The sequence below is a fragment of the Megascapheus bottae genome, chromosome 11 (genome assembly GCF_031878675.1).
Source record: "Megascapheus bottae isolate mThoBot1 chromosome 11, mThoBot2.hap1, whole genome shotgun sequence".
Classification (NCBI taxonomy): domain Eukaryota; kingdom Metazoa; phylum Chordata; class Mammalia; order Rodentia; family Geomyidae; genus Megascapheus; species Megascapheus bottae.
The window spans coordinates 33,737,688-33,759,374 of record NC_143519.1 but is presented as its reverse complement, the minus strand read 5'-3'; the positions used below and the strand labels follow the sequence as shown (position 1 = coordinate 33,759,374).

Genomic DNA, 21,687 nt, shown 5'->3' with positions numbered 1-21,687 from the left:
GTGTAAAAATATCAGTATTTACTACACATTCTTTGAAATTGAAAAACAGTATCAGCACTGAAGACCTTTAAAGAATTATATGCAGATATGAAAACTGGAAATTGGGAGAAACAAGTGGTTTAGAGATTGAAAGAAAACTTCAAGGATATACAATCAATGGAAATATATATATATATATACACACTTCTATATAAATATAGATATCTAAATATTTTAAATAAGAGATATTATACTAATATTACCAAAAAGATGATGATAAATTTACAAGTGCTATTTCTGATAAACTCATATCATACTCTAAGGACACAGAGCCTTGAAAAGTTGTAACACACTATAAAATAAAAACTTTTCTAATTTACATATTATTTTTCAATCATTGTAATGCATCTTCAGCTGACACTATTTGCTACTATATTGGATGCATTATTCATGAGCACTTGCTTTCAATCAAAGACAAGGATAATAGAAACAACAATGGCCTGATACACTGTTACCTTGTTTACTTTATTATTTTACATATTCTTCTAGCTAATCAACATTTGTTATGAAATGTGAGGAAATTCAATGAATAGATCAATCACCCAAGCTTGGGTATGTATTTAAGTAGAACACATTATATTTTTTCCTGAGAGATGTTTAATTGGTCTCAATCAAGTTAATGAATTTATCTAATTGTATAAGAGGAAAAAAAACTGACTGCCAAGTAACATAACTAGGTTTTTTTAAAGTAATTTCCATAAACCTGAAAATAGAAGAAATCCCAGTAAGTCTACAAAAGCTAAAGATTAAACAGAGCCAAGGCCATGTGTGTCTCTGATGAAAAATAAATGCAAAATCAATTGATGAACTAGTCCTGAGCTGTGGCACTCAGAGCTCAGTCTTCCAGCTTAGTTTCTTTTCTTTGGTAAATTCAACTCCCTATTGATTTCTTTCAGATTGAAATCGGTAATTTATATCTCTACTATTTTGTAAATGTGGGTGTTTAAGGGCACAATAAAGTCTTACACAAAACTGATGTTCAGGTAATCTACCTTTCAGACAAACATAATTTTTAGAGACAAATACTAAAACCTAAAACTAAAAAGCATAGGAATATTATAAAAGTACCCATGGTAATGCAGCCAACTTAATATCACCAAACTACTATATTATTAGTACAATGATAGTATGTTAGAAACAATACTCCTTGATAAATCAGCAAAAGTAAAATGTGACCAAATAACAAAAAAATTGTTGGTTTGTTCTCTGGTTTCACACACTATGCATAACATACTTTTACTAAATTATAAGGGACTGTTTGGAACTTTACAAAGATTTCCTTTTCTGGAGAGATGGAGGAGGGGGGAACAGTAGGATGGAGGAGAAGAAATTGAAAAGTGGGGGAGCCAGACAAGGAATGATTTAAAGATGAAGTAACAAAATATATAAAGATTTTCTTTTTAATTAAACATAACTTCTCCTTTCTTCAATTAAATAAGTACTTTTTAAGATGATAATTCTACACCTACTTGAACTTAAAACATGTTTAAGAACATTCGTGGGGCCGGGAGTTTGGCCTAGTGGTTAAAGTGCTTGCTTAGCATGCATGAAGACCAGAGTTCGATTCCTCGGTACCACATACATAGAAAAGCTGGAAGAGGTGCTGAGGCTCAAGTGGTAGAGTGCTAGCCTTGAGAAAGTCCAAGGACAGTGCTCAGGCCCTGAGCTCAAGCCCAGGACTGGCCAAAAAAAAGAACATTCATAACCAGTAAATAACTAAGGCATTGTTTGTTTATTTGACCTCAAAGTCTTAGTCTTCTTATAAAACACAGCTCGTTAGTTATGTATTCTAGATGTTTAAGGAGATATAATTTTAATATTTACTATAAACTGGAACTACAAGCTCTTTTCATCTCAGTCATTTAGGAATGAAAAACTTTACACTGTATTTTATGTATTATTGTAACTAACAGTTCAAAAAAATGGATAAAACTCAACACCAGAATCAGTGGTGAAAAATGCAATAAAAGTACTCCTTTGTTCTGTCCTCACATAGAAGATACAGCAAGTAGAGTATTACATAGGGATTAATAGAAAGATAAAGTGGCCTAGTAATATTAGTTAAAGTAAGCATGGAAATATGGAGAGTTAGGGAGGTATGAAAAGAGAATTGGTATGTAAAAAAAAGTTTTAGAGCAAAGTTAGAAGACATGCAAAATATGGAGTACAAAAGTGCGCAATAAAATAATCATTCTTAATTTTCAAAATTACACCATAATCATGCCCAACAAAGGTGGGTAATGTCACTGAAAAGTGATAGGAGAAGTAAATAATTTTATTTTAAACATCACTACTTCAAAGTAGTATGACAATTAATTTATCCAGTTTAAGAATGATGATTAATAAAAAAACAAGGGAAAGATCTGGATGAAAGTCTTAATTTGAAATAATGCAGCTAACATGTATTACTGACAAGTGTTTTCACCTCTTCAGACTCCAACTCTAATAAAACAGAAGGGTAGAAACTAGCAGATTACCACACAGATTTGTTTAATGCATTCATTTTGGACTCTCATTGCCAAGAAAAAGACTATATTTCTAATTTCACACTCACAAAAAAGGAGACAAACTCAAGTGAGTGGCTCAAATGAGAAATTGAAGCTATGCTTAAAAATACGTTGGAATTATTTAGAATATATCACTAGTAGTGCAGATTCCATTTTACTTAATGATGTGAAACAAAGAATATAAAGAATTATACAGACACTTTATAAAACCCCCCTGGGTTTTATTTCTGGCTAGAGCATCAATATATTATATTTATCAAAAATATTTTTAGGCAAAATTAACCTTAAATTTCATTGAATGAATAGTACTATGGAAATGTTTCCACTTTTTCCTTCACTTTCTTTCCACAGGAAAAAAAATAGAAAAAAACCTCCCCATGACTGAGAATTGACTGAAATTCAGTACTTACCACAACAGCAAACTGCTCAGGCTCACACAAGTTGTTAAAGTCATTCTGGAACTGAGACAACGAATTCAGTTGCTCTTGTTCAGGAAGATGCTTTATTAAGTTCTAAAAATTAAAACCACAGGAAAGTCTCTTCACTAAAAGTACCAATCAATCAATTTATAGAAAGAATAAACTATACAAAGGAAATAAGTGCAGTAATTAGCCTTTTCTTCTGCTTCTAGATTCTAGTAAGTTTTAACAAATGTTCCATGTATTCTAAAACCAGTTTCATATATTCTATGCCAGTTATTAATGTAAAAATCAAGTATAACAGAGTATTTATTGAATTAGCTTCTAATTAAGAAAGAAGAATTTCACCTATGACAACAGAACAGCTTTCTCACTAGAATAAATGTAATCCGTTACAATTCAACTCTCGGGAAATGAATGGCAGAAGATTTAGACCAAATCAAACCTATGTTTCAACTTTACTCAGGGGAGAGAAAAGAAATGATCATATCGCTACCAAAAGGCATGAGAAATAATAGAAAGAAGTCAATGAAATTTACATGACAGTGCTTGGAAAATTTAACTAGCATAGTTGTTTGAATTTAAGAAAAACTAAAAATACCTTTAAAATAAAAAGTTAAGTTTTAAAAAGTGATAGATACAGGGAGGGATGAACCATCTTGCAAATAAAATGAATATAGAGAATTTCTTAAGAGTGTAATTATTCATGGGTAAATAAGCCCTTTGTATATATCATCAGGAATACTAAAAGTATAATTTTTGGTGGTGTTTGACTTTTGAGTGGCTGTAGCATGTACAACTTTTCTAAACACATAGTAAATCAACAATACAATCACTTCAAAAAAATATGAGGATAGCTGGGTGTCATGGCTCACACCAGTAATACTAGATAATCAGCAGGCTGGGATCTGAGGATCAAGGTTCAAAGCCACTCAGGCACAAAAGGACCTGAGACTCTTATCTGCAATTAGAAAATGGGAAGTGGGGCTTGGCTCAAGGGTAGGGTGGTAGACTTGAGCTGAAGAACTCAGGGACAGTGCTCAGGCCAAGTTCAAGGCCCATGACCCACAAAAAAAAAAAAGATATATATATTCCAGATCGAATTTATACAATTAAACAATCCCTTGTATGAAATCAGCAGAGATTCTCTCTTCAAAAATTTATCCAACCATAAATCCTATAACTAGTGTGTCTATAGTAAAATTAAAGGGTAAAGCAGAGTGGTTGGTGTTTATACTTCCAAGTTATAACATCAGTAATTTTACACAAAGCCAATGTCAAGTGCAGATTATAATTAAGCTGACAGCATGCTATAATGTATTTACAGGCAGAGAAATATCGCCAAGGGCATTATTAGCTTAAAATATTGTTAGAGGAAGTTATGAGTAAAAATAGACCCACTCTGCTCATTTGGTCAAAATCTTGTTGACTGGCCAGAAAACAAAACAAAACAACAGCAACTTAAGATAACTTCTAGAAAATACAAAAACTATTAATTCCAGCCAAAAGAACAAAAACAACAAAGGCATATGATTTCGCATAAGAAATAAGACTTTTCTTACTGAAACTGCCTTAAAGACATAGTTATTTACATCTTATCTTAACCATTCTACATGACAGTTGCTACTATTTTTTTTTTCATTTTTAAAAATTTGTTTTGGTACTGGGTTAAAACTCCAGGTTTTGTGCTTGCTCAGCTGCTGCTCTACTAATTGAATTGAGACACACTTGACCTTGGCTTTTTGTTGGATATTTTAGAGAAAGAGTCTTTTAGCCTTTTCTGCTTCAGCCAGCTTTGCATGTGATATTCAAGAACTCAGCCTTCTGAGTGGCTATGATTACACATGTGAACCATCAATCCCTAGTTACTTCCTTCATCAGTCTTTTAGAAGGCCAATCAGATCGCTGAATATTTTTTGTTCATGTATATACATATACCTAGATATTTTTGATCATATATTTTGATCTTTTCTCTGTATTTACAGGTATTTTTGACCTTCTGTCATTATTTTTTACCTTCTCATTATTCTTTCAATATGAATTGTCAAGATTGGTCATAGTTTAGTTCCAATCTTTATAACCAAATTTCCCATTCTATTAAGAAATCCTAAATTCCTACCAAAGTAAGCAGTCTGTGATCACTTGGTTTTCCCCTGCTCCAATCAGTGTTACTATTGCCAGAAACACTACCCATTACTACATTTGCACAGGATCCAGTCCTGTGTTTCATAATTTATTCTACCCTTTATGTTCCCTTACCCCCACCCCACCCCATGACGCACCCCCACCAAAGGGCATTCTTCTTATAGAAGCATTTGCTAACTTCTACCCATTTTTTTGATAAAGCTGTGTATGAAATGTATTATAATGACATATGTAAATGTCAACTTACTTGCCAAAATACAGATTACAAGGAAAATTCTACCTCTAATAGAGACGAATACAACGCTTTTGCACATTAGTGGGTACTATAAAATATTAGTGAAACAAATTAATAAAAGTCTGAGGGGGTTATAGTTATATTTAGCAGCACATATTTTAGTGAAGGACTCACATAAGAGGCATGAAAAAAATGACATACTACTGATCTATTTCATATGAATAAACAACTAGATATGCTAAAATTAAATTATCATATTGAACACAGTCAACCAAAAAGGTTATGATTACCAAGAAATATTCCATTTCCACACACTGTTCTAACTAGTATTTCATTTGAAAATTAGGAAAAAAGTTTTACATTTGAAATAGCTATCATAGCATAAAATTCTTGCCAGGCCCAGTGGCTCATGCCTGTATCCAAGTTACTCAGGAGGCTGAGATCTAAGGATCAAGGTTCAAAGTCAGCCTAGGCACTAAAGTCTGTGAGACTCTTATTTTCAGCTAACCACCAGAAAACCAGGAGAAATACATACATGTCTTAAATAGAAAAATTTTCTTTAAGGAATTGGGCATCTAATTGCAGCAAGAAGCCACATACACAATCAACAATAATACAGATAAAACTGGTTTGATTTTAAAAGTTGCTGCAGTGAAAATACTGCTCAAAGAAAAGTAGAGTTATCTGATATATCAGGTAACAAAGTGAGATACTGTAACAATATGAGATAACCTAGGGACAGCAAAAGAGATGAGAGATAACATAGTACATTAAGAACAACAATTACTCATTATATGGCTTATGTTTCTATATCCTAGAGATCCTTTCATTCAGCATCCTACTATATGGACTTTTGTATCAAGGTTTTGCTCTATTGCGAATCTCTGCTAGTAGAGCCCAAGGTTTCTACAAATTATGACAAATGAGGGAAACCATTGAGCCTAAGTTCCTTTGAGTCTGGCTTACTTCACTTAATATGATCTTTTCTAAGTCTTTCCATTTCCTTACAAATGTGGCAATTATAGACACAAGTTCTAAGCAAGCCCAGATCACACACACACAAAAAAAGGTCTGACACACATATATTCCTTCATGTCACATTTAGTAACTCTGGTAGCATGCAAGTAAAAACTTAGAAAAATATTCTAGCCTTCAGAATCAGAATACCACATAATCTCTAGCCTTCAGAAGAGCAGCAATGACAATAGGAAAAGACATTAGTAAAGGTAACTGAATGAAATCAAGGCTCTCTTAATTTTCTAGACGAAATAACAAGGAATTCTATAAACCAAGAAAAAACACATCATTCATCTTAACTGTAAAAAACAGAAACATATATGTAACAATAAACAACCTGACTTTGATAAAATGTCAATTAACCTAATTGATATACAATAGCTTTGATAGCATTACAGGTGGGAGATGCAGTTTTATCTCCTAGCAATGCAGAAGTTATGCTAAAAGTAATTATGCAGCAACAATTTTCCAGTTGAATGGTTTGGGTTAAGAATTTTGCTTCATTTGGAGATTTCCATTTAATGAGATGTATGCAATAAATTACTGGAAATAAGCATGGCATGACTGTTTACCTGAATCATAGATTCTGCCAACTGTGTTTCATCCAATTCCAGTATCATCATTTTGATTTCCTCATAAGATACCCGGAAAGAACTCAGAAAGATTGCTAAAGGAAACAGAGAGTAGATAAGGTTCATAATAAATTAGGCAATAAAGAATCTGAGACGTAGTTCTGTGTAAAGGGTAGAAGATACATGCAAACAATAAAAAATGCATACATTGAATCAAGATATTGAAAAACAACTTTCATTAGCATATTGTATATTCTTCTTCAGTTTTAAGACTAACGTTTATGCAACTATCCTGTATCATTAATTACACAGTTGCCAAGATTATTTCCAAGTTCATATTTTCCTACCAGAGTAATGATACCAATTTTCATGTGATTTAGAGCAACTGCAGTAGGTATAATACATTATATAAACATCAAGTAGCACAGAAAATAATGACAATCCCTAGTATACATATAAAGTACTTGTCTTGTATACATAGTATTTGTCTTCTGTAGCTGGGCACCGAAGGCTCACACCAGTAATTCTAGATACTCAGGAGCCTGAGATCTGAGGATAGAGGTTCAAGGCCAGCCCTGGCACAAAAGTGCGTGAGACTCTTATCTCCAATTAACCACCAGAAAACCGGAATTGGCATTGTGGTTCAGCCTTCAGCTGAAGAATTTAGGGACGTCACCCAGGCCCAGAGTTCAATCCCAACGATCAACAAAAAACAAAACAAAACAAAAAATGTCTTCTATAATATCTTTCAGTGCTACTAAATAGCTTAAAGAAACGGTTTAGGAAACTGCTAAATACTACATTAACACTTTTACAAGTAATAGTAGCACTTCTCTATTCGAAACAATTGTTGACAATATACTGCAAGAAATAGTCTTTGCATGTAACTAAATCTTAACATATTTCATCTTAGAAAAAAATTATTCATGAATCATCCAACAAAATATGTAGAATGATATAACACTAGGAATTCCACGTATCTACACTTTACGTGATACCTAAGTATCTACTCTTATAATGCTCTTTAAAAGAACTTTTGAAATATAGCATGGTAATTTCAAAGCCTTAGACAGAAGTGCTTTCCTAGATTCCTACCTAATACTGGTTCCATGCCCAAAAGATGTCACTTACTGTTGTTGTTGTTCTTGTTCATATTAATAATTTTCTTTGATGCTGTTTCTTCACCATAAACAACAGTAACCACACATCTTGTTTTTTAATCTTTTAGAATTCTATGTCAATTGCAAGTCAGCTAATTGTATATAATAACACATACATAATACATAATAATAATACATAAGACATAAACTGCTCCTTCCTTGTTTTTTTTTGGGGGGGGCCAGTACTAGGCTTAAGCTCAGGGCCTGAGGACTGTCCTTGGATTTTTCTCAAGGCTAGCACTCTACCACTTGAGCCTCAGCACCACTTCTGGCTTTTTCTAAGCATGTGGTGCCAAGGAATCGAACCCGAGTCTTTGTGCATGCTAGGCAAGCACTCTATCATTAGGCCAAACTTCTGGCCCCTTCCTTGTATTTTGCTCCTGATCATTGAGGGCCAGGACATAGTCCCTGAGCACTTCAACTCAGAGCTACCGCCCTACCCTTGAACCAAGCCCCACTTCTGTTTTCAAGAGGTTAATTGGAGATAAGAATCTCAGATCCTTTTTCACTCCGGCTGGCCTTGAACCTTGATTCTCAGATCTCAGCTTCATGAGTAGCTAGGATTACTGGCTTGAGCAAACACAAACCACTAAACATGCATATTTTTAAGCTAAATTTAGTTTGAGTTAATTCACTTTTAAAAGGATAATGACCAATAACATTTTAATACCTATGGGAAGAAAGTTACATAAGAGCTTAGAAAGACTAACAGACAGTTCAGCAAACAAGTCCACACTAATTTTAAATAAAGTGACAGAAAATTATCATTATTCAATTAAAGCTTCCAAAGAGATCTTTAATTTTTTTTTTACAATCATACATTTTATCTTTCAAAGTGTGATTATATAGATCCTACCAGAAAGTTCTGATTTCAATTCTAGATTATAAAATGAAGTCAGGGAAGGTTGCTCACATTTGTAATCCTAGGGACTCGGGAGGCTGAGATCTGAGGATGGTGGTTAAAATCTAGCCCAGGTACTAAAATCTGTGAGACTCTTATCTCCAACTAAGCACCAGAAAACTCCTTGAGTACTATAGCTCAAGGGGTAAAGTGGTATCCATGAGCTGGAGAGCTCAGGGACAATGCTCAGGCCCAGAGTTCAAGCCCCACAACTGACCAAAAACAAACAAACAAAAAAAGAGTATAAAATGCACAGATGTGGAAGCGATGGGTGCTTGCCTCCTTCACAGGGATTTATAAATATTTAAATCTTTATATTTATTTGTCAATTCAAAATTTCTCTTTTCTAGCTCTAACACCAGCTCAAAAAGAACATGATAAAACATAGGAATACTGTAAAACGCATGAGACATTTCTTAGTTCTGGAGTTGTATGGTTAAAAATGAACCCAATATATTGGTCATAACCTTGAACTCAAAAAATATATAAAACCTCTGCTATCTTTAAGAAAATAAAGTATGAGTAATCTCTGGATCTTTTCTTCAAGTCTACAGAATACCATGTAGAAGAAAAATCACCTAATGCAGATCTATTTTCTTTTCAACAAAATTTAGAAATGAATCTACATTTTTATGTCAGCATTATACTGCAGATTACAGTATTACTCCAATTTGTTTTATTCAGAAATCTGAACAAGATCTTCTCAGCATTCAGTATAAAGGCTCTAAGTTTTATACATAAAGACCAGCTGAGAATCCAACTATGATTACAGTAAACATTATAAGCTGCTAAAGCTTTATAAAGCTTATATCATAACAATTCTGCTACGATCTGATAGAGCAGAAATAATTCTAAAACACTGTATATCATAATATGACATGTTAAACAATCTGGATCTTTTAATTTTATACTTGAAAATCTGCTACTGAATTAAATGATAGGGATACATATATATTCTCTGTTGTAAAGCAAAGAATATGAAGATGATTGTTCTCCATGATAATGTGTTCAAGTGACACTTGTGCTATTATTTATTATGTCATAAATAACTGCATGCAACAAGTTCATTGTTCAACTGATAGGTTTTTTTTCACCAAATTATCATAGCTATACAACTAAAAAAGTTCTGTTATTTAAAATACTTCTTAGGAAAATTAACAAGATTATTCAGTCAAGATTACCAATTTAGATATACTACTCAAAATAAAATCAGCTATTTAATAGCAACCATAGAGATTATATTCACACATCTAAATTCATAATGCAATGCACTGAAGTGAGGGAAGGAGGGAGGAAAATCTTTGATGAATGTGTCAAAAAAAACTCTGTATTTTAATGTTCTAACAAATACACAAACACAATTATTTAGAAATGGAGAAAGTATGTTTATTCCACATCAGAGACAGTGTTTAATATTTGTGTGTGTATATATGTATATATCACGTATATCACATGTATTACATATAATATATATATTATATCCCCCTTATCACAAGGATGGACACCAAACTTCCATACTATGTCAATGGAAAAAGACCACTGGAATTTCTCATACTATTGAATAAATGATTGCACTCCAAAATCTCTTCAACTTACATATTAATTAACTTAAGAATATCACATGGTGATAACTAATTTGGAAGAGGAAAAGATGTGTCATTAGTTTACACGTAGAACCCAATTGAATACTGGCTAATAATATAATGTTTCCATACTATCATATAAGCAACTCATCCAACATATCATATGGGGTATGCCAACAAAAGGAATATCAGCTCTACCACTGCTGTAACACAATGTGCTTTAATCAACATAATAATGAATTATCATTTTGTGGAGAACATTTTTGTTCCGACACCTGCTAAAATGCCAGAAAAGGCACATGAGAACTGAGACATGAACCAATATTTACTAAACTCTCTACATTACACCTTCTTTTATCATCAAAAAGGGGTGTGTGCATGTATGCGTGTGTGTGTGTGTGTGTGTGTGTGTGTGTGTGTGTGTGTGTGTGTGTAAAACTGTGCTTCAATATCTCAGGTACAAGGAGAACTTACTATTTCCTACATTTGAGATTTAGAAATGAGATAGGAACAAAGTCAGTTGTCTTCTCTCACAATAGTAAAGTCAGGAAGACAGTTCAACACTAAGCATTTAGCTCCTATAAAAGTAACTGTATCTAAAATATTTCTAGTCAATACTTCGGTGGAATGGCTTTGAAATGTCCAGATGAGATAATGAGATTCATTGTATTCATCATCCTTATTTCCATTATGATTCTAACTGCTTTCAAGCAAGATCAAGAATCACATATAATAAGAGACTCACAAGTATGAAAAAAGGAATATATTATCAAAACACTAATATAATAATACAATGTCATTGCATTGCCTAAATTCCTTACCTCTGTTTACAAACATAAAAAGGGACATAAGTAGGTATATATAAGGAACATATAAGGTAGAATTTACCTTAATTCTTATTATACACATATGCATTATATAATACATACACTTATTCTAATATGTAACAAACTTTTTAAAATGTAAACTAAATTTCTTAATTTAATATTTTTTTAATTTCTTAAGTTCACAATTTGCAAGAAAATATTTATCTCTGCATCAATTATTGATGAAATTAAGATAGCAAAATAAAAACAAGTCATAAAATGAAATGACTTAAATAAAATACCAGCATATGTTTCAATAATTTAACAGCACTGATTGTGACACTTACAAAGGTTTTGGGCAATTTTAGAATCCAGAAATTTAAGTTCTTTAATTCTTTTTTTAATAGCTTTCTTCTCCTCAAAATCTTCTTCATCTCGTCTCTCTACAAAGGAAAGAAATGTTATGAAGTATGTGACATTACAGTGCAAAGGAGTCAACAGTGAACTTTTTTCCAAAAAATAAACCAAACAGGGGTCAGGAGTTTGGCCTAGTGGTAGAGTGCTTGCCTAGCATGCACGAAGACCTAGGTTGGATTCCTTGGTACCAAATACTTAGAAAAAGCCTGAAGTGGTGCTGAGGTTCAAGTGGTAGAGTTCTAGCCTTGAGAAAAATCCAAGGACAGTCCTCAGGCCCTGAGCTTAAGCCCAAGACTGGCAAATAAATAAATAAATAAATAAATAAATAAATAAATAAATAAAATAGACCAAACATACACACACAAACTTCTAAGTAAGAATTATGAAAAAATAAAATAAAATATATATTCAAAAACTAAAACTGTTGCAGATAAGGACTACTGATTCTTAATCTAGAAAAGGTATGGAGAGTAATACCTGAAGATCTAGCAGAAAAAGAAAAAATAAAACTGTGGATCATCATGAAGACATACCTGATAGAATTAGCATAAGTGCAGTTACTTATGTGAAGGGTGTATAGAATATAGTAATTCATGTGCCCACACAGGCTCATTTGAAAAGTTAGCCATAAGAATGTTACGCATAAACAAACATGTTGCTACTCTATGCTTGGTAAAATGTTCATTTAAAAATGGAAATCGTACAATATTCAAGAAATAAATTGAATGTAACTTTTAATCTTTGAATAGTGAAATTTTAATAGACAGCTCTGATTACTCTAAGAAATTAATGAATTTAACAACTTTGTTTTGATAAAGTATATAACTTTAATTAAGCATAAAATACCTGTGCTAGAAACCATATCTAAGATCTGAAATTGCAGTGCAATTCATAATAATCACAATTAATAGCTATTAATAATGAGGCACTGTGTCATCTTTGTCCATGGACAATATTCTCAACTACAGTCATCTTATAAAATTAGGACGTTGATAAGAAAGAATAGATAGGAAACCCACAAAAATACTTGCAAGACATGTGTGTCTCTATGCCTACATATATATATATGTATGCACATATACATATATATTAAAGTATATACACACAATAGAGTAGCACTGAATATACAATATGTATATATGTATATCTATACACAAAATACAGTATATAATATAGCATTACATAAATAATATAGCTCATTATAATTCAATAATTTTACATCAAAAGAAACATTCTTATTTCATTATTTTTATATTTTATTGCATTAGTCTATTTCATTAATACACAGTCTGAGTTAAAATGACATTAACATATATGTATAATTATACTGAAGCAATTTTAAATATTTTAATCTCAAAATTAATATTTTCATATACTAGTCCTGTTTTTTTCCTCTGAAAAAGTAAGTCAACTTCATTAATTTTATTAGTTACCCTTGCACAACTGCCAATCAGTATTGAGTACTATTTATTTGTATTTTATTAACTGGTGCTTCTTAGCATTTCATATATTTAAGAAAGCTTTCACTTTTCTCATCATTTTTACACCAACAACATCATAGTTGCAAAGGTGAGAAAAGAAACTTCATTTGAATTTTATTAGAATTGCAAGGCATTCATGAACAGATGGAAGGAAACTGACGTCATGACAATAAACTTCCCAATCACGACCATGGCACATAATCCTTATATTAATACAATTTTCCTCATAAACAACTTAGTGGTTTTTTTCATTGTGTTAGATATCCAGAAGACATATAAACTCTAAAGGGGAAAGAAAAGTTTGGAGCACAAGAAACAAAGGAGAATATAGGTATTGAGAGGGAAATAGGAGATGATATATATGATCAAAGTATGTTACATGAATATAAAAAGGTAATAATGGACAAACCATTATTCGGAAAAATCAATATATGCTGATGAAAGTGGAAAGAGGTAAGGAGTCTGGCCCGTACAGGTGTATAGAGAGATATTTGGTGTATAGCGATCTTTACAGCCACACAAATGATGTGTGTGTGTGTGTGTGTGTGTGTGTGTGTGTATATATACACATATATGTATACATTTGTGTGTATATACATACGTACAGCCAACTTAGATGTACATGTTTACAAAATCACCAAGTAAAGGAAAGAGAAGGAGAAAACTCAGGCTTCAGCAACCAGATAGATTATAGTAGGGCTTTTCATTTACTTTGCCAACAAATGCAGAACAGGATTAAGCTAGTTATATTTAAAACACGTTCAGTTTTAGTAGAAGTTCCATTTTAGCAGAAGTTCCACATTAACATAGTTATAGAAAGAAGCACCTCAGCATCCTTACAAGGGTTCCATGTCACCCAAATTATCCTATTTGGCTGTCAAAGGTTCTCCAGATGCCAAATTATAACACATACATTTCACAAACCTTTGCTCTGAAATGTTATATTAGTTGCAATTTTCAGACAAGAGCTAATAAAAATCTTAGCATGATCCCCGTCCTTAATTTGACCAAATGACAGACCTCTACTTTTTAGACTTTAATGTGTAGAGTTTCATTTTTCTAATCAACATCCTCTCAAATTGTGAAATAGTCTCTATCTTAAAAAGTAACAGAAGTAACTCAAATTTTATATAACACTGCACTGACCACTTTCATTAGTTTCCTACTTAAACCTTGCATTCCTTAACATAGCAATGCTATCATCATCACAATGAAAAGTGGTTTCCTAGTATAAGTAACAGATCTATACAGATAAAGGATGAATATCACTTCAAGTAAACTGAGAATATTTCTTGCTAGTTAAGCAAGGTGAGTTAGCACAGTAAAAATGAAGTTTAGCCAGGCACCAGTAGTTCACACCTGTAATATTAGCTACTCAGGTGGCTGAGATCTAAGGATTGTAGTTCAAAGCCAGCATCGGCATGAAAAGTCTGTGACACACACCATCAATTAACCACCACAAATCCAAAAGTGGTGCTGTGGCTCAAGTGCTAGGGCTGTCCCTAACTAAAGAGCTTAGGGACAGAGTTTAAGCCCCACAACCGAAAAAAAAATATAAAGAAAAAAAAAAAGAAAATGATGTTTACAAGCTTGACCACTTCAACTTCTAGAGGCTGTATAATATTAACCAATTCTGCCATTTTCAGAAAGATACCCTCTTGCTGAGTTTAATGTCTTTCCGCACTCAATACAACAGATTTGTGGTTTCCTTCACCTTTTCTACTAGAGAGCATCCAAGAGTGGAATGTGAATAGTGAGAACAAACATGGAAGGGAAAACCAGAGTTTTCTTGCAAAGAAAATAACAAGAACAAAAAACAACTATGTCTTAGGTGACATCAGATGAGACAAATTAGACAAATAAGTTTGTCTTCAAAACAAAAAAAAAAAAAACAAAGAAACTTTCATCGTGAGGAATGAAAGTTAAATATCCAACCAGATAAGAAGCTGATTCAAGTCAATGAAAAATCAGAACATATGTGGATGCAAAATGCATTAACAACTCAGAATCAGAATGCTGGAAGCTATTGTGCAGGGACATGGTCTGAGTGAAACCTAAAAACGTTCTGGGAAGTATCGGCAGAAGATGGCAGCAGTTCAGCATGAGTCTTTCTGAGCCCTCGTCAAGATACCAATTCTAGCATCATACAGGAAAGTTCATACCCAAAGACTGATCCTAAGTAAGCTTCAGCACCACAAAGATCTCAGTCAGAGAGGAGAAAACCAGGCTACAAGTGCAAGAAGACACCATGGAACAGCACCAGCCACGCAGAGCCACCTTAGGGACAAAGTCACTCTCCTGAACCTAATCAGACAGCACTTCTCGGCCACACAAACCTGCTGGCTGCAGACAGCCTGTGCAAGCCCATGCTATCACCCAGCCATGGCATGGACCTGCCAGCTTCACGGAACCAGAAAATCCAGCAATTTGTGAGTACCTCCGAGGAAGTTTCCACTTCTGCTCACAGAACTGCATTAGGAAGGAATCCCCTCCCCCACCAGCCAATCGAGGAAATGGAAAAACCTTTCATGATCCTGGATTAGAAGAATTAACATTAAAAAAATGGCAATCTTGCCAAGGTTTATCTACAAATTCAACGCAATACGCATCAATATCCCAATGCCATTCATTAAAGAAATAGAAGAGGCAATCCAAAATTTCATATGGAATAATAAAAGACCCCATATAGCAAAAACAATTCTTAGTAGAAAGAACAGCATAGGAGGAATTTCAATACCAAGCTTTAGACTCTATTAAAAAGCTATAGTGACCCAAACAGCTTGGTGCTGACACAAGAACAGGCCTGAAGACCAATGGAATAGAACTGAGGACCCAGATATTAACTCACAGATCTGTGGCCACCTAATCTTTGATAAGGGAGCCAAAAAATAGAATGGAAGAGAGACAGCCTCTTCAACAAGGGGTGCTGGAAGAACTGGTTAAGCACCTGCAGACAACTAAAGTTGGATCCTTCTTTGTCACCCTGCACCAGGATTAACTCCAAATGGATCAAAGACCTCCAGGTAAAAGCAGATACACTAAAAACTTTACGAGAAGTAACTGGAGATACACTAGGTCTCCTTGGCACAGGTCGAAAATTTCTTGTGGTATTATACACAATGGAATTCTATGCTGCTGTCAGAAAAAATGACATCGCCCCATTTGTAAGAAAATGGAAAGACTTAGAAAAACTCCTATTAAATGAAGTAAGCCACACTCAAAGGAACATAGACTCAATGGTTTCCCTCATTTGTCATAATCAGTAGAAACCTTGGGCTCTCCTAGCAGAGATTTACAATAGAACAAAACCTAGATACATAAGGCCACAATAGAACAAAACCTAGATACATAAGGCCATATAGTGTGACGCTAAATGAAAGGACTTACAGGTTACAGAAACAAAAGCCATATAATGAGTGGTTGTTGAACTTAATGTACTATGTTATCTCTCATCTCTTTTGCTGTCCCTTGGTTATCTCATATTGTTACAGTATTTCACTTTGTTATCTTATATCATGTATATATGCGTATTTGGTTATTTGAAATCCAATAGGGAAAGGGGGAAAACAAGATGAAGGGCGGGGGTGGGGGGATGGAAATGGGGACCAAGACATGAGAAAGGGTATGAATGCATGTGAAGTAATGTACCTTCTATCTGATGAATATAATGTAACCCTTCTATTACAATAAAAAATATGAAAAAAAAGTCCTAGGCTGGAAGTTTGGTCCACAATCTGCTGGACATTTAAGCATCAAGGCCTAGAGGGAAGATGTTAGTTTGATGAAGGACTGCTCTTGGATTGGAATAAGGAAGTTCTTAAGAAGCCCTGATTCATACTTCAGAGAGAGTTGTTATAGTAGAGCAAATCTGGCCACTGACTGACCTCTCTTGCTTCCAGGCTTGCCAAGTGACCCCTCCTTCTCACACACGCTCACAACCAAAACTCACAGATTGTGGCAAAGAATGTATGAATCACAGGAACTTTTAAGTAAATAAATCTTGTTTCATTATAAATTATCTACCTCAATTTTTTTTTCATTGTATCAATGGAAAAATGGCCTAGCACAGCCACAGTAAAAACCAACCACGGCTTAGGTTTAATCATCTCTTACACAGGGACTCTTGTGTCCTACTGAAGGTTGTGAGACTAAAAGGAGATACTCATTACCTTTGTGTTATCTGTCCTGCACAATAACGAAGAAAAAACAATTCTTGTGCATAAGCACAACACTTCAGTCAATGGTTAAGCCCACTTCAGCCTCAATGCCCTTCACTGGTAGAGTTCCTTTTCTAAAGTTAACACAAAAGACATTCTCATAGCAAGAGTAAGTATTCTCACATAGAACAAGAAACTCTGCATCATAAACACAGACAATTAATTTCATCTATACTTGTGATCTGGCTCTTTTGTCATTAGAAGTCTGTGTTCAATCTTACTTCCTAGAGATCCTGTGTAAGGCTCAATGTTTCCATGAGAAGATTAATAATGTTCAGAAATGGTTCTGATCCCTAACACAGCACATGCCAGGTTGTGTAAGGACTTTATGTCAGAATGAAGTCAAAGATGACAAAACTTACTATGCTGGTGAGACAGGAACTGAAAAAGTCTTCTTTAATTAGACTTTTGCTTTATTCTCTTTCTGTTTTCAAAGTTTCAAAATAGCAAAATTACATAGAGAATCCCTTTCAAGATCTTTCCTTTCGTACTGTATTTCCAGTAAAAAATTATAGTTCCATGGTTCACAGTTATACATTTTATCTCAGCTCATTTTTCATTATGTTCTAATCAGATCAATGTAAAATGTGACCTTTTATGAGGAATTAGTTCGTGTAAATTTTATCTTACTTTATTTCACACTACTTTAAAAACCTAAAATATGCTGCCATAAATGAGAAAGTCTGTTACTAGGTAAAAAAATCTAACAGAATACAGCTTTTTTTCTTTTAATGAGGAGTTACTTTAAATAAGCAAATAATTACTGCTTAAATCTATCTTACTACATTAAAAATATTGAAAGCATTTAAACTTTTCCTTGTACTTCAATCCAAAAATTATAAAGTTTTACTTGTTTACTATTTATAATAAGTAATTGCATTGTTATACTAGCCATAAGAGGATAACAAATAGTCTATCTAATCAAATAAAAAAGCATTTTCTATGATGTGAAGCCAAAGAATTCAACTACTAAGAAAAAATAAGTTTGTTATTTAGTACACAAAATAGAAGGTTGTAAAAGTTTCCAAATAAAGTATGTAGATTCTAAGAGATTAACAAAGAACAGTAAGCATTTGTAAACAGTAGAAGGAAAATACCCCTTCCAAATAGAATTCTTTGGTATAAATACAAAAACCTAAACCCAGAGAATTTAAATTGCTTACAGCAGATTAGAGAGAGCTCAGTTCTGACCACATCTGAGACTAGGTCATTGGCCACTAATACACAGAAATAGAACTACCTCAGAGCCAGGAAAGCTACAGGAGGAAAGCAATCTACAAGCAGTGCATAAGACAAATACCACAGTTCTCATTTACACTAGATCCAATTTCCTTGTGCCAGTTTCTGTGTGACTGGGAAGATGAAAACTCTGAAAGAGAGAAGAGAAATGCTTGGTCTCTTGAACAGGAGTCAAAGTTTTAAGAAAAAAAAATAGGTATTCCAAAAGTGAAAGTTAAGAATTTATCCAAGCTATCTCACCAATGATGGTAACTGTGGACAGAGTTTAGTCATTCTGCAATACAGTGAATGGAACAGAAGGTCAGAATTTGAGAATAGTATGGATAGAGGAAGGAGTATACATTCTGAAAGTTAACAGTATTTGAAAGCTATCATAAAATACTATGTTATCTTGCATGATTTAGGCATCTCATTACAGAGTACATAAAATGCACAGGAAAAAGTGGGGGAACTATGAATAAAATTTTTAGGTTGCCAAAATATCAATATAACTGCTTTAGCACTGAAAAGCCTAATTGTAAAAATAGCTTTCGTCATGTCTGATCTGTCAAGCCTGATTTTAATGTTTCTAGGCACATAAATAAATGGCCAGGTACCCAACTATATAGAAAATAATCAGCAAAAAAAGCATACTGGGCTATTTTTTTCTTTTCAAATATTAATATATGACTGCCAAAACTAATCAGAGTATTTCACCAGCCTTGACAATTTAAGGCTAGAAATTTTACACTATTTAGGAAGAGGGGCTGAAGCCCTAAATAAAATTTTGTAGAACAAATTATTTCAACTACAGCACTCATCAGAAGTATAGCAAATAAATGCATTCTACATTGTAGTTAAAGTCACAAAATAGTAAGAGTACGCTTTCATTATTTCATTACAACTCAAGTATTACCTAAATTGCAAAAAGGATTTTACAATTTAGTAACTACTGAAAAATTACATATAAAATTTTTAACAGATAGTACTTGTACAAGAAAGATGATTAAGACATGGAGAACGTAGTCCATAAAAAATGAAAATGATTTTTACAAACTTGATCCAAATAAGTTAGTTCAGTTCCCCCATCTCACGAATTGTATCAGAATAAACCAAATTCTTTTTAAAACCTTGTTAATGTTTATGGACATCCTAAAGCACAGAAGGCAGCAATTTTGTTCATTTAAAACAACCAAAAACAGTTTCTTGAGGTCTCTCTATGTATAAACATGATCTTATCCCCAAAGACTTGTAAAAGAAAAAGTTCAAGCTAAATGAATATTAGCACTTTTCAAATTCACATACTCCAAATGAACAAACTGCAACTGGAGAGAAGGCAGGACAAGTTAAATAAATAAGTTGTTTATGTGAGTGTGTGAGTGTGTGTGTGTGTGTGTGTGTGTGTGTGTGTAAGAGAGAGGGGGGGAGTGTTGGATTTCATGCAAGTACTTTCTGATAAGTCATTATTCTGACCCTCTGATTTTGTGTTCTTTCCTCTGATATCTCTGTTGGGAACCCAAAGTATTTCACCAATTTCTCAGTTACTGAATTTGTATTTATTTGTGCCCTCTGATGGTTCCAGAGAGATTTCAATTCATTCCAGTGTGAATTAGCCTAGCTAATTGGAGCTTTATGACTTGTCTGATCTGCCTTCTAGAATCAATGATTCTATACCAATTTTTCTTCTTACAATCACCCAAATTATGGGGAGGGAAGTGGTAGAGATGGGGGATCCAATAATAATGAAAGAGCTTTTAGTGCTTGTACATCTATATTATCTTACCTACCAGGCAAATCTCATGTTTTAATCTAACCCTACATACCTATGTAAGATGCCAATGTTCCATGTAGGCCACCCCATACTAGACAAAAAGTTAGGAAATAAGTAGCAGAATTCACATTATACTATGATGAGGCAATGATAATTTAAATGATGATATTCAGAAGGGAGAGAAAGTAGGGATTACATTTCAAGGGTACAGTAGATGGACTTAGGAACATGAAAGGTTGTAGAGATGAAGGGCGGTGATGAGTATGTACAACCATGTGAATACACACAATGCTCTAAATCAATTGAACAATTAAACTTCATGTAATCGGCTGCAATATTTAAAATATGCAATTATCTTTAAATTTTTATTTTTATTGTTTTGTCAGTGGTAGGGCTTAAACTTAGAACATGGGCACTATCCCTGTGCATTCTGGCTCAAGGCAAGTATTCTACCACTTTGAGCCACAGCTCCATTTTCAGGTTTTTGGTAATTAGAGAGAAGAGTCTCATAACTTTCCTATTCAGAATAGCTTTGAACCATGATGATCCTCAGGGCTTACTCTCCTGAGGATTATAGGCATGAGCCCACAATGCCCAGCTAGAATTATTTTTATAATTTCAAATATACTGTTTCAATGATGTTACATTCATTTCTTGATTTGTATCATTGAATACAGTCTTTTTTTAATTGAAGGAGCAAGCTAGGGGCTTAGTGGCTCATCTTGATTATCCTAAAATCAAGATGAAAATCAATGTAACAGAGATATTCACAACACAATATGTTGGAAATGAACTTTATAACTAGGAGGGGTTAGGGGGAGGTAAAAGGGGAGAAAAACATGGGAAGGGATAACAGTGTTCAAGAAGTAATGTACTCACTACCTTACTAATGTAACCCCGCAGTATATTATCCTAGCAATTAAATTTAAAAAGAAAAATAGAAAATGACAGAAAAGATGCTTATAATAAAAGCTATCAATTACAAAAAAAAAAATCTAGCCAAACAACTGAGAGTAATCCAATTAAGTGTGAGGCCCTGAATTCAAACCTAAGTACCCATGGAAAATTGACTGATTGATTGGAATAGATAAAAATCTAAGTAAACACTGAATTCTCAAACCAGAACAAACCAGATTTTTCCCACCATCTGTTCAAGGTCAGACTGGTTTCTCTCACTGCCTAGTAACTCAAATAACATA

At 33.6% G+C, this 21,687-nt stretch overlaps 1 protein-coding gene across 3 annotated transcripts in view; it reads right to left on the bottom strand.

Moving 5' to 3' along the window:
• Diaph3 (diaphanous related formin 3) overlaps positions 1-21,687 on the bottom strand; it is a 440,087-nt gene that overhangs the window by 229,795 nt on the left and 188,605 nt on the right. For all 3 annotated transcript variants that reach the window (XR_016537097.1, XM_090342066.1, XM_090342064.1), the window contains 3 exons: positions 11,732-11,827; positions 6,935-7,029; positions 2,957-3,058 (listed from right to left, as the gene is read on the bottom strand). Coding sequence is in view for 2 of the 3 variants with exons in the window: in XM_090342066.1 (XP_090198192.1) it covers positions 2,957-3,058; positions 6,935-7,029; positions 11,732-11,827 (293 nt within the window). In the remaining variant the exon portion in view is untranslated. The remainder of the gene's footprint in view (positions 1-2,956; positions 3,059-6,934; positions 7,030-11,731; positions 11,828-21,687) is intronic.